At 46.4% G+C, this 14,345-nt stretch overlaps 1 protein-coding gene across 3 annotated transcripts in view; it reads left to right on the forward strand.

The window, feature by feature from the left end:
* The first annotated feature begins 13,826 nt into the window (after positions 1 to 13,826).
* Positions 13,827 to 14,345, forward strand: part of LMO1 (LIM domain only 1) — a 40,179-nt gene continuing 39,660 nt past the window's right edge. The window contains exon 1 of one of the 3 annotated variants that reach the window (XM_046016350.1): positions 13,827 to 14,250. Coding sequence is in view for 1 of the 3 variants with exons in the window: in XM_046016349.1 (XP_045872305.1) it covers positions 14,229 to 14,250 (22 nt within the window). In the remaining 2 variants the exon portion in view is untranslated. The remainder of the gene's footprint in view (positions 14,251 to 14,345) is intronic. The other 2 variants (XM_046016349.1, XM_046016347.1) reach the window with 2 other exon arrangements.

Here is a 14,345-nt window from a genome sequence, read left to right on the forward strand (position 1 = left end):
TTTTGCATATCCTTTCCCTCATCTCTCCCAGCATCAGGCCCTTAGGGGAATGTCAAGGTACCTCCGGAAGTAAGGAGGAATCAGGGGGTACAGCAAGGTTCAGCCTTGGCTCCAGGCCAAGGGCCAGAGCTTCCCATCCTGGGCAGCTTCTCAAGAAACCAGGGATCTGGCAAAGCAGAGCCTGGAATCAGAAACTTCGAACTTGAAGAAACCACAGAGGCTATTTTATTGAAGGGGACTCAAGCTCAGTGTGTTCATTACAAAGAGACCCCAGACTACAATGGCTTAAATAAGATAGAACTTTCTTTCTCTCTCTTGTAATAGGTGATAGAAAGTGCAGACTTTGAGGGTTGCTCCACGAGGTCACTCAGGAACCCAGCTTCCTCCCATCTTCTTTTCCTGAATTTCCTTAGGGTGTTGTTGTTTTGGCATAGTCAGATCTGGGTCCCAGAATGCCCATACTCTAGCTTATAAGGAAACTTCCTTTTAAACGGAAGAGGCAAAAGTAGGTCTATCTCTCCTGCCTACGGATGAGAATAGTAGCTTATCTACACCTACTTGCAAGAAAAGCTGGGAAAGATAGTCTCCCCTGGAGTAGCCATGTGCCCCAGAGGGAGGGAAGAGCTGAGGCTGGGGACACCACCCGCCATCTGCCACACTCAAGGAGGAACTGTTGGAGATCTGCAAGAAGTGAAGTCAGAACGAAAATCAAGATCCAGGCCTGAGCCGTCTCCTCCAGGTCTGAGAGGCCACGGGGTGGCACTGCTGGCTCGGAGGGTCCGAATTGGCAGCCTGTCCCCAGGCTATGCCCCTTCCCCCTGGGCTGTGGGTGGCTCGTTCTGCCAGGCTTGGGCATATCTAGTACAGGTCCTGAGTGGAGGCCAGCTGTGACCTCCAGCCCTGAGAGGACTCAAGTGTTTTTGGGACTCGCCACAAAGGGTGGCCTGAGTGCAAGGGCTCGAAGTCCAGCTTGGAGAACCCCAGGGCTCGAAGTCCAGCTTGGAGAACCCCAGGCAGGTTGTGGGAAGCCATAGCTGCGGGGGGATTATACATTTCAGGAGACTTTTTTCCTCCAACCTCATGTCATGTGGGAGCCAGTAGGATCTCTCAAGACAGGCTGGGCACTTTGTGAGGAGGAACCCCTTTGGCCTCTTTGATGTGGAAGAGAGCGGGACTGGAGAACCCAAGTAGAGACTTGTGGGGAGCAGACCAGGAGGGCTCCCCGACCAGCGTCACCTACCACAGCCCCAGCCTGTAGCATCCAGGACTGCTTGTGAGATGTGTGCGCTGTTGGGACATGCGGTCGTAGCTCCAAGGGGACCACCTGTGTGTGGGTGTGTTCATTCTGGTGAGCTTGTTGGGAAACAGTCTGTTCTCTGTGAGTGAGTCACGGTTCTCAGCCCCACAGGCCAATCGGTCGGAGTCCATGCAGCTCCTGAGCCAGCACTAGCCTCAGAAGCATGTGGGAACCCCTGGCCTCTGAGACCCAGCCCAGGATCGCTCCAGGTATCCAGGCCTCAGTGGACATGTGATCAGAAGGGCAGGAGAGGGGACAGAGGGTCCCTCATCATGCAGAATGAGGATTCAGATTGAGATTCTGAAGCTACCGGTTAGACCAAGGTTTGGTGCTAGAATGTGTGTGGCTTCAGAGGGACCATGGAGGATTCTGGGGGTTCATTTGGTGAGGGTCTCTGAAGGGTGGGAGGTGCAGAAGTAAAGCCATTTGGAGACTGGGAGAGTCCCATACTCCAGCTGGGCCTCACTCTCACTGGCTGGGGAAGCCCGCGCACTCATCAGCACCTCCGAGGGCTTGGCCATCGCCAATTCTTGGAATGAGCTAGTCAGCTAGATAAATCAGAGAGTATAGGGTGATATTTAGGCCTGGCAAATTCTCCCAACTGGGAGGCGGAGGGGAGGATGGTGATGAGGAGAGAAAGAGCACATTCAGAATCTCAGAGTTGGGTTAGACCCCAGAAGCCTCCTTGTCTGACCCACTTCTCTCCCAAAGCAGAGGCTGGAGGAGAAGATGCGAACACTTACAGCTTAATAGTTTTTCTCTTATCCCTGTCACACAAATAATTATACAAATAACTATGTAATTAACTAGATCATTGTGATAAGAGCAATGGAGGAAAAGCAGAGAGGGCCATGCCAGACTGTAACAGGGAGGTCTAACCTAGTCTGGAGGGGAGAGGCCACCCTGAGAAGGGAAATGGCATTAAATCCCAGATCTAAGAGGTGAGCAAGAGGAGATCCAAGTGAAGATGAGAGGAAGAATATTCCATGCAGAAGCAACAGTACAGCTGCAGGCCCCGAGGCAGGTGTTGGTTCAATGTTAAGGGCAATCCGCTGCCGCGTGGGAGCAAGTGGTGGGTGTCAGTAATGGGAGTTGCTTCGGGAAATCCTGTACGTGCAGAGCCAAGGGACAGCCAGAGAATGGGGGCTTTCTGCAAAGAGCTCTGGGAAGCCATTACATGTTTTGGGGTGGGGGAGGAGTTGATGAAATCTGATTTGCATCTTAAAAATAATTCCTGGCTGCATCTGGAGTATGGAGGCTGGATTAGTGGGCTCAGGGTAGACGCAGGGAGGCCAGTAGGAACCTCTTGAAGCAGTGTGCAAAAGAGAACCATCACTTGGACCAGGGCAGTGCAGTGACTGTGAAACTGGCGGGAGTGCCAAAAAGGACTCTGACTTATTTCCAAATTTTGTTAAATCACAGGTTACTGAAAAGAGTCTAAAAGCATATAATAATGAAAAGTAATACTTTCCCCTTAATTCCCACCTTTCATTCTCACGTGCTAAGGTCACCATACCGATAGCTTGAACAGGGACAGCCGGGGGTTATCTTTTCTCCATGTCCATTTGAACAGAAAGAGGTTTTCTTTTAAATGGGGAGCTATTAAGTGCTACCGTAACCTACTATTCTCACTTAATGGTACATCACAGACCTACTATTCTCACTTAATGGTACATCACAGACATCCTCTGCAAGTCCGGAGCTGTAGCTCTAACTCAAGTTCTAACAGCAGCAAGATATTCTTCACGAGGTTGTACGACAAGGTAGTCACTGCTTGATTGGTTGTGATATTCAGATCGTTTTGTTTTCTGCCACCACAAGCAATGCAGAAGTTATAGGGTTACCTTATATGCAGGTGACTTTCCCCCCCATAGGATACATTCCCAGATGGAGGATTTCTGGGTCAAAAGGCACCTGCGTTTTTAATTTTGATAGATAATGCCAGGTGACTTGCTCCAAACTGTAATAGATAGTGCCAGATTACTTGCTCAGCAACAAATAAAACTAGCCATTTCCCCAATTTTTAGCAGGCTTGACCATTTTACTCTTTAAAAACTTTTTGCCAATCTGATGAATTAAGGTAATGAAAACGGATTTTGCTTAATTTGTGTTTTCCCTTGGGAGGCTTGGATGGCTCAATCATTTAACCATCTGCCTTCAGCTCAGGTCATGATCCTGGGGTCCTGGGATCCAGCCCCACGTTGGTCTCCTTGCGCAGTGGGGAGCCTGCTTCTCCCTCTGCCTGTCACTCCCCTTGATTGTGTGTTCTCTCTCTCTCTCTCTCTCTCTCTCCTTCTCTGACAAATAAATAAATAAAATACATTTTTTAAAAATTGCATTTTCCGGGGCACCTGGGTTGCTCAGTGGGTTAAAGTCTCTGCCTTCGGCTCAGGTCATGATCTCAGGGTCCTGGGATCGAGCCCCGCATCGGGCTCTCTGCTCAGCGGAGAGCCTATTTCCTCCTCTCTCTCTGCCTGCTCTCTGCCTACTTGTGATCTCTCTCTGTCAAATAAATAAAATCTGTAAAAAAAAAAAAAAAAGGCTTTTCCCAGCTAATAATGAGAGAAAGATCCTTATTGGCCATTTAAATTTCCTCCTCCCAGAATGGCCTGTTCATACCCTTTGCCATTTTTCTCTTGGGCATTTGTCTTTTTTCTTTACAATGTTGAGAAATTCTTTGTATATTCTTTGCATATTTTCCCTTTCACTGTTACATACTTTGCAAATATCTTCCTGGTATATCAGTGTCTTTTTTCTTTGTTTATGTCATCTCTTGCCATTGAAGTTTTAAAAATCAAATCAAGTGTGTCTTTCCTTTTGTTGGTTTTGCAGGTGTCCACCAAATTCATTTATATTATCCAAATCTATTCAGTTTCCCCTCTAACATTTCTAATATTTTCATTGTTTCACTTTTATGTTAAAATCTCTAACTGATTTGGAACATAACCTTTATATTTGGCGGGTAGAGACCCCTTTTGTTTCTTCCAGATAGATAACCGATATGGCAGCACCATTTTTTAAGACGACTTTGTTGAGATATAACTCACATACCATAAAATTCACCTATTCAACACGTGTTAGTCTACTCACAGGTAGGGAATTCAGCACAATCAATTTCAGATCATTTTCATCCCCTCAAAAAGAAACCCCAAATCCTCTAGCTGTCACCCCTGTAACTCCCAGTCCCTGGTATCCATTCGTCTGCTTTCTGTCTCTTTAGACTTGCCTATTCTTGGCATTTCATACGAATGAACTATTGTGACTGTTCTCTTTCATTTAGCATGTTTTCAGGGTTCATCCGTCTTGTGGCATGTACCAATATTCCATTGCTTTCTGTGGCTAAATAATATCCATTTTGCCAGTTGATGAACATTTGTTTTCCCCCCTCTTTTGACTATTATAAATAATACTGCCATAAATATTACTGAACAAATGTTTGAATAGGTGTATGTTTTCCATTCTCTTGGCTATATATTTAGGAGTAGAATTGATGGGTCCTATGGTGGTTCTGTGTTTAACTTTTGAGGAGACAGCAAGCTGCTTTCCAAAATGGCTGCTCCATTCACATTCCCACCTACAATGTGTGAGTTCTGATTTCTCCACATCTTCACCAACATTTGTTATTACCTGACTTTCTTTTTTTATTTTAAGGTTTTGTTTATTTGAGATAGATAGATAGATAGAGAGAGAGTGAGCAACCATGAGTGGGGGAAAGGGGCAGAGGAGAGGGAGAAGCCCCGATGTGGGACTCTCAGGACCCTGAGATCATGACCTAAAGCAGAAGGCAGATGCTTAACCAACCGAGCCACCCAGGCGCCCCATTCTCTGACTTTCTAATTCTAGCTTCCTAGTGAATGTGAAATGCTATCTTACCATGATTTGATGTGTATTTCCAATGATACTGAGCATCTTTTCAGGTGCTTATTGGCTTATGTGTATGTCTTCCTTAGAGAAATGTCTATTTAGATGGTAGTACCATTTATTAATTTTTTCTCTGATGAATTGAAATGCAACTTTTATCATATATTAAAGTCCTTTCTACATTTGGATCTATTTTTTGGCTCTTTGTTCCTCTGACCTACTTTTCTCTCCCTGGTTCACACCCTACTGCTCAAATCACAGTGGCTTGGTAGTGTGATTTATTATCCAAGAACACAAGTTTTCTCCAACTAGTCTTTCTTTTCATGTGTTCTTAACTAGTCTCAGATATTTATTTTTCTTTTTTATTTATTTATTTGACAGAGAGAGAGATTACAAGTAGGCAGAGATGCAGGCAGAGAGAAGGGGGGAAGCAGGCTCCCTGCTGAGCAGAGAGCTTCATGCAATGCGGGGCTCCATCCCAGGACCCTAAGATCATGACCTGAGCTGAAGGCAGAGGCTTAACCCACTGAGGCCCCCAGGCGCCCTTCAGATATTCATTTTTCAAATGTTTTTCAAATTGGAATTTTTAGCAGTTCTAAAATTTTTTTTATTTGGGATTGTAAGCAAAATTACATTAAACCTATATGTATTAATTTTGAGAGGATTCACTGTTTATAAGAATAAATCTTTGAAACCTGGCTGTCTTTCTATATGTTCAGATCTTGTTACACATTCTTCAGTATAGTTTCATGGTTTTCTTCAAAGAATATCTTTAACTTTGTGATGGTGGTTCTTGTTTTAAAATTATTCCTGAATATTTTATAGTTTTGTCACTATTGCAGATGATCAGTTTCTTCATTGCTATTTCTCCCATCCAAGTACTAACCAGGCCCGACCCTGCTTAGCTTCCGAGATCAGACGAGATCGGGCGCGTTCAGGGTGGTATGGCCGTAGACTTCATTGCTATTTCTAATACCTCATTGCATTTAGGGAAAAAAATACATATTTCCATTTAGGTTGTATTTAGCTACCTTCCCCTATGATCCAATTAACCTAATAGCTTTGACCTAAATTTTATTGTATTTTCTCAATATATAATCACATTATTTGTAAACAAACATATTTTCATCCTGTTTTAAACCAGCTACTTATTCTGATTAGTTCATTTTCTTGCCTTATTGAATTGGTTAGAATTTCTAAAATACGTTGAATAATAGTGATGATAATGAGCATCCCATCTTGTTCCCAATTTCTGGAAATAGCTTTTGAATGTCATTGTTTATATATTTACTACTGGGTTTTGGTAAATAGTCTATCAAATTGAAATAGCTTTCTTTCTGTTTTAATATATTATTAGCAATAACTACTGAATTTTATCAAGTGATTTTTGGCATCCATTACTCTAATTGTATTTTATTCCCTTTATTTGTTGATATCATGACTTATATTGATAGATTTTCTGATGCTGAATGATGTTTTCAGTGTTAAAAAATAAACTCTTCCTTACCTGGTATATTATTCTTTTGCTACTTTTCCCATATTCAGTTAGCTAACATCTTATGTCAGATTTTGCATTTAAACTGCTCTGTGATTTCTTCTTTCTTTTTAAATTCAATCTTTATAAGGTTTGGGAATTAAGAAAATGCTAGCTCATAAAATGAACTAGGAAGATTTCCAACTTTTTCTCTTGTCTGGAATAGTTTAAATAACATTAAAAATCTGTTTTCAAAGATTATATAAAACTCACTTTCAATATAATCTGTGCCCTGTGATATTTTGTATTTTATATCTAACTACGGTGAAATGCACATAACATAAAATTTACCGGCCCAATCATTTTTTTAAGTGTGAAGTTCAGTGATGTTAACCACATTCACATTGTTGTGCAACCAAGCTCCAGAATTCTTTGCATCTTGTCAGACTGAAACTCTACACGCGTTAAACAAAAACTCCGTATTTCTCCCTCCCCCGCCCCAGTCCCTGGTAATGGTGGTTTTTGTGTTTATGAATCAGACTATTCTAGATACGTCATATAAGCAGAATTGTGCAATATTTGTCTCTTCGTGACTGGCTTAGTCCACTCAGCTTACTGTCCTCATGGCTCATCCTCATCCATGTTGTAACAGGTGTCAGAATTTCCTTCCCTTTTAAGGTTGAATAATATCTCATTTTATATATACATATACACACATATGTGTACATATATACACACACAAAGTGTATATATAATGTATATATGTATATCTAATGTGTATATTTGTACACACACACACAAACACACATACATTTTTCATTATTCATCACCCATCAAAAGATACCTGAATTGCTTCCACCTTTTGGCTTTTGTGAATAATGCTCCCATGAACATGGGTGTACAAATATCTCTTCAAAAGCTTGCTTTCAGTTCTTTTGGGTATATGCCCAGAAGTGGAATTGCTGGATCATATGGTGTCTTGTGATATTTTAATGGCAGAGTTTTCATTTCTTTTTAAATCTCTTCTGTTTATTGGCTGATTCAGAATTTCAACTTCTACACTCAATTTTATTAATTTTGTACTTTGCCTGGAAATCATCCACTTCTTTGTTCACACGTATTTTCATAGGCTTACACATGTTATTGTTATCATTCTTTAATCTTTTCTGTACCTGTGATATATCTCTTTTCTTTTTTTTTTTAATTTTTAGTTAAATTGCAGTCAGTTAACATGCAGCATAATATTAGTTTCAGGTGTGCAATAGTGACTCAAAACTTCATACAATACCCAGTGCTCATCACAAGGGTCCTCCTTAATCCCCATCACCTGTTTCAGCCATCCCCCCACTCACCTCCCCTCTGCTGACCATCAGTTTCTTCTCTATAGTAAAGAGTCTGTTCCCTGGTTTGCCTCTCTCTTTTCCCTCTGTGTTCGATTGTTTTCTTTCTTAAATCCCCATATGAATGAAATCATATGGTAACTGTCTCTCTCTGGCTGACTTATTTCTCATAGCATAATACTCTCTAGCTCCAACCACATTGTTGCAAATGGCAAGATTTCATTCTTTTTTTATGGCTGGGTAATATTGTACATTTTTGCCTTTTTTTCCCCCCAACCAGTTTTGCCTATTCTGTGCGTCTTTTCAAGGAATCAAGTTTGGGTTTTAATTTTTCTTTTAATTATTTTTTTCTATTGAATTAATTTCTAATTTTGACTTTATTAATAATATCCTTCTACATTCTTTTGGCTTAGTTTGTTCTCTTTCTGATTTCTTAGATTAAATACCAAGATTGCTGTAGTCCTTTGTTTGTTTAATATTAAAAAGCATTTAAGGCTATATTTTTTCCTCTAAGTACAGCTGTGTCACAGAAATTCTGCATGGCACTCTCTGTTCTCTTTTTCATTACTAGATGACATGCAATTTCAGTTTTGAACTTATTTTTGATCCACTAATTATTTAAGGGAGTATATCTTTATTTCCAAGCAGCTCATGTTTGAGGTCTGGAAGTTAACTTTGTTTGACATTAATATTGCTGTTCCTGCTTCCTCTCTGTTTGCATTTGTTTGGTGTATCTTTGCCCATTGGCTTTCTTCTCACTCTCCTTTGTCACCTTGTTTGGGAGTATTTCTTGTAAACAGCATTTGGCTATATTTTTATTAGTTAACTTATTCAATCTGTCTTTTGATAAGGGAATGCAGTTAGTGTAATAACTAACTGTGTAATACACTGATGTACTTAGCTTTTTCTTTTCTCTCTCTCTCTCTCTCTTTTTTTTTACTTTTGTTGGCTTGATTGAAATTCTGGTATCAAAAATAGAGGACAGTTTACTGAAATAAGATGAAAGATTTTGGAAGAAATATCAAGAGTTCAATTTGGATTTTAAAATTTAAGATGCCTTTGAGACAGGTGCCTGGGTGGCTCAGTGGGTTAAACCTCTGCCTTCAGCTCAGGTCACGATCTCAGGGTCCTGGGATGGAGTCCCACATCCGGCTCTCTGCTCAGCAGGGAGCCCACTCCCCCCCTCCCCCCCCCCCCCCCCCCGCCTCTGCCTGCCTCTCTGCCTACTTGTGATCTCTCTCTGTGTGTCAAAGAAATAAATAAAATTTTTTTTTAAAAAGTGCCTTTGAGACATCCAAGTGGAGATGTCAAGAGAGCATTTGGAAATGCTGGAGTGGAACTCAAAGCAGAGATCCTAGTGAAGGTCACACACACTGGCAGCTATGGATGGTACCCTAGGGGAGGGTGTTCTAAGATGGCCGGGGACCCAGTCCTGAGGAAAGCCAACAGCTAAAGACTGGAAGAAAGAGGAGAGCCAGCAATAGCTAAGACAAAAGGCAACATCCACGGTGGGGGGATGAGGAAAACCCAGACAGCATTTTAGTATAGAGAAAAATCATGTTCAAGGAGGGAATGAACTTCATTATTACATGCTGGGAGGTCAGGTCAAGGGAGGCCTGAAAATAATCCCTTCGTGACATTAAAGTCACTGGTGACCTTGGCAAGCCTTGTAGAGACCTGATAGAAGTTGGTGCGGGGAGAGGGAGAGGGAAGGAAGTCAGACAAGGAAAGGGAACAGGTGGTGAAGTATCTCAAGAACAATGTGAAGTTCAGGGACTTCGTTTGCTTGTTTTACATGAGCCCCCAGAGCTTGTTTGCCTGCTGTGCTGAAAGGTCCAGCAGAAAGGGGACATCAAAAGGGACAGGAAGAGCCAACAGAACACCTTGACAGGTGGTAGCAGGTGGGCCCGGTGGTGGGGATGGGGGAGACCACATTTGCCACTGCTTTGGGAAAGAAGGTGCTTGAGACCAGGGGTCTGTTGCTGATGCTGTTGATAAGGCTAGGAGTACAGATTGGAGGCAGGAGGGGGTGGGTCTTCTTGTCTGATTCCTTCTCTCATCTGAGTCAGGTAGGAGGTGATGTCATCTGCTGAAACTGGAATGGGGCAGGAGGACCAGGTGATTGGGGAAATGAGAAGGAAATGAAATAAAAGTTCAGGAGCCTGGGAGAGCAAGTATGGCCTCAAGAGCCCTCTAGGCAGGGAAGGGCAGTGGAAGCAAAGACTTTGATCTGCTGTATGACCTTGATCTAGTGCCCTCTGTGGCTCGGGCTGAGCTCCACTGCTGCCAGGCAAAGCTGCAGTGAGAGCTGCTCCCCTATCGTTGTTCTGGCTCATTCTTGCCCACACAGCCTTTCCCTTCATGTCCATCATGTAGCTAAGACAGGTCAAAACATAAAAGCTACACAAATACCAAGTATCGGGTCTCAAACCTTTATAAAAAGTAGCCCCCAGATCTGGTCCTCTGATTCTCCTCTTCAGGAGCCTCCTTTCCAAGAAGTTGGGAGACCTTCTGGGAATGCTTACATGTGTAACCCAAGCACACTCCGGGCACTGTGAGATTTTGAGTTCTGGAAAAAGTAACTTTAACAATTCCATCGTTGGAAGCATGGTGTAGATGGGCGCGAGGCAGAGATGCCTCTCGTGTAATTACAACTGCTCTCTACGCTCCTACCATCTTGTCCTCCATGCCATGCACATGCTGCTGCCAAGGCCACCAGGCTGTGGACCCCAGCTGCTCTTACCTGTGTTGACCCAGCATGGAAATAGCCCCTGCTCCTAGTGACCAGCTCTTTCAGAAGGGTATCCCCTAGCAGAGCCATGGGCCCAGAGTGACTGGGCCCTCATTTGTACCGCTGCTCTCCTCTTCCTGGGGCCCTGGTTGGGAGTGGGTCAGGCCCAGCTTAGTGCTGTATCTGAAACTATTGCTCCACCGAACTCCAAGCCTTGTGGTTCTGTCTGGTCCCTTCCCAGGAACCTCACTCTCTCTCCGCCAACATGGCTGCTGTTAGGGACCTTGGTCTTCATGGTAGGTCTGTCCATGTCTGAGTCTCAGCTGTGGACTGAGTTCAGTGTTTTCATCAGGGCTTAGGACTGGGCTTCTGTTTCAGTATCCCTGAGCACTCCGTGATGGTTAAGCTCTCTGCACTCTCTTTTTCTCTACAAAAACTAGGAGAACCATCTCCTAAGAGCTCACTAGATCCTGGTTAGGGTGGGGATTGGGGCACAGGGTTGGCTGGGGACCTCTCAGGATGGCCCTTCTGAGTACGAACTCTGGCCAAGCAGAGACTCTCACTTCAGCACCATGCTTGTCCACATGGGGTCCTTGCACAGATTAGAGAAGGGTGCTTTCTCTGAGTGGGTGCAGCCTACACCAGGCCCATGGTTTAGAAAGCAGAGGGCAAAATTTCAGCCCCTTCCTGCCCACTTGGCTGGCTGCTCTAGCGGAGGAACAGCTGGCACGAATGTAGGCAGTGGCCATGCCTAACTAAATAACATGGAGATCCAAGTATTGGGCCAACAGAGGAAGCATATTCCTGGGTTCTGGTCCCATGCCATCTGAGATTCTGGTTGGGGGGGAAAAGATGTTGCCCAAGTTGTCTCTCTTTCTGAGCCACCATTCCTATATCTCATGTTCAGGAAAGCAGAGTTCCTTCCCCTGATTCTGCAGCTCCCATTTTCTACAGTGACCCAGTGTAGACTCTTGATACGGTAGGTATCTCTCCTCCCTCTCCAGCGGAGAGCTCTAACACTCCCCTCAGGGGCTGATCTCATCTCCCAGGCCTCAACCAAATAATCCACACACCCCTCAGAGACCAGAGCCTTCACACAGAGACACCCACTTAGAAGGACAGAGAAGAGCTGTTTCCTTAGAGGATTTTTGAGAAGTGGGCCAGGGTTTCCTAAGCAGAGGGATTCCCTGAGCGGGGTCCCTTGAGCCCGAACCTACCAGATAAATTCAGGGACAGGAAAGCAGTCCAGAGGGCGGGGCAGGAGTGTCAAGCTGGTTGCTGGCTATCAACAGAGATCCGTGGAAAGAAGGGGTAGGGGTAGTCACAAAGGCTTCTTCAGATCTTGTGGAAGGACCTGAAATGACAGGATAAATAATTAGATTTTGTTACATGGACCATGGAGAGCCATGGAAGGTTTTTGAGAAGGAGAGTGGCAGGGCCAGATCCTGACAACAGAAGGTGTTTCTAGCAGCTCGTGCAGAATGGTGAGCAGGAGATTTGCCACCCCTGGGTGCGGTGCAGTTACATTCAGTGCCAGTGGAAGACTGTGTGCAAGTAGCAGGCTTGGAAGATCATTCTGAAGAGCACCTCTACGCTCCCCTTTTCTTCACCAAATTGATTATCATTCAGTCATTTCACAAACTTTTCCAGATACTGTGTGGGTCCAAGTGCAGAACAGAGAAGGGCAGGGAGACCCAGGATGAGCCTTTCCACCCCTTCAACCCCCAATCCCCACCCCCTCCCCCCTCTCTCTTTCCCCCTTCCCCTCCCCCACCCCGCAACCCCCACTCCCCCCACTCCTCACCCTCAGCCTTCTCCCCACCCCTCAGTCAGAATGTGTTTTGATAAGCGGTGGCTTGGGGACAGCATAAGGGTGACAAACTGTGCCCCTCCCCACCACCAATTAAATTTTTTTAAAAGCTGCTATGGAAGAAGCGAATATTAGTTTCCTGATTTATAAAGCCAAATGGATTAAGCTCATTCATTGCCTGAGGAAACAAAAAGGAAATCTTCAATACCTCTGTGCACATTGAGAACAGGAACAATACTGGTCTTTAGAAAGCAGAAACCTAATTTGGGGGAATCAATTACCCTCTGTGTCCCTGCCTCTGTGGGCTCTCATACTCGCTCTCTCTCAAGAGAGATTTCCTGGGAGGTAAAATGTGAAGTTGGTCAACCACAGACACACCCTCGGTTCAGCCTAGCAGACAGGAGGGAAGAAGTAGGCAGAGGGTGGGTGGAATTGGGTTGGGGGTGTGCCTGGGTGGCAGGCACCTGCGGAAATAGGGGTAGAGGCAGGGGTGGGAGGGCTGGGGGTGGAGTAGGGTGGGGCGGGCAGTACCCAGATGGGCCAAGGAAGCGGAGCATGGGAACCAGGGGTTTGAAAAACCGGGTGGGCTAGGAGAGCAGGGTGGCGGGGGAGGGGAAAGCATAGCCCATCCAGTGCAGAAACACCAGCCACCACTTCGTGATCCTCACATCTCTCTTCTGTGTTCTGCACTTAGCCCGTGGGCTTGAATGTGCAACCGACAATGCCGGGGCAATTATGAAAAAAAAAAAAGGGGGGGGGGGTGGGGGGATGGGGCACCCACCACTGTATCCTCGGAGTCAAATCCACAAAGTCACGCAGAGAAGCGCTCACAATCTCACCATTGCCGCGCTGGGTCTCAAACCCCGGCCCGCAGTCTCCAGTCCCAGAGCCACACCCAGCCCGATGCACTCACAATCACACGCACGGGTCCCGCACTCACACCCGCGCGGCCACAGACTCAAACTCCCACCCGCGATCGCACACATTCCTCCACCCCCACACGCTCATCTTCGGCTCACGCGGCGGCTCACCACCCCACACTGCCCTCACTCTGGCATGCGGTCACACACATACACACACGAACACACACACACGCGCGCACGCAGTCGCTCACACGCACACACTCTGGCTGTGCTTTTGTGTTTTGTCAGAATTAATGAGAAAAGTTCCCGTGCCCTGCGGGTAATTAGTGTCCTTGGAGTTAAATAAGCTAATGGCGGGCACCTCTGGCCCAAGCAATTATGTTTGTGTATTGAATAATTGATTCAAAGGGGGGAAGGGCCGCTAATCAGATCTGAGCATAATGAATTGATTTAATTAACAGGGGAACTGAGGGGCCCTGGGAAACGCAGGCTGCACTCGGCAGCAGCTAGCGCGGCCCGCGCGGACGAGAACGGGCGCGCGGCGGCGGCGGCGGCGGCGGCTCCGGCCCGGCCCGGGCAGCGGCTGCTCCAGCGGCTCCCGCGACCCCGCGGCGGACTGACGCGCCCCCGCCCCCGGGACGCGCCGGCCGCACCCCCCACCCCTCCAGCGCTCCCTGCCCGCGGGGCTGAGCTGCCAGCGCCGGTCCGCCCGCCCCCGTTCCCGGCCGCCGGTCGCGGGGCTCGGAGCCCGCGCGGGGCCGGCGGGAGCAACGCAGTCAGGCGGCGGCGGAGTCCGAGCCGCGCGCCCCTCCGCGTCCTCGGCCCGTGTCGGGCTGGCGCCGCCGGGGGACCATGGTGTTGGACCAGGAGGACGGTAGGTGCCCGGGGTTGGGGTGGGGGCCCGGGCGGCGGCGCGGGCCCTGCCGAGGCCACCCCGCTCGCGTCGCGGCGGCAGCGTCCCCCGCGCGG

The sequence above is a fragment of the Meles meles genome, chromosome 8 (assembly GCF_922984935.1).
Source record: "Meles meles chromosome 8, mMelMel3.1 paternal haplotype, whole genome shotgun sequence".
Classification (NCBI taxonomy): domain Eukaryota; kingdom Metazoa; phylum Chordata; class Mammalia; order Carnivora; family Mustelidae; genus Meles; species Meles meles.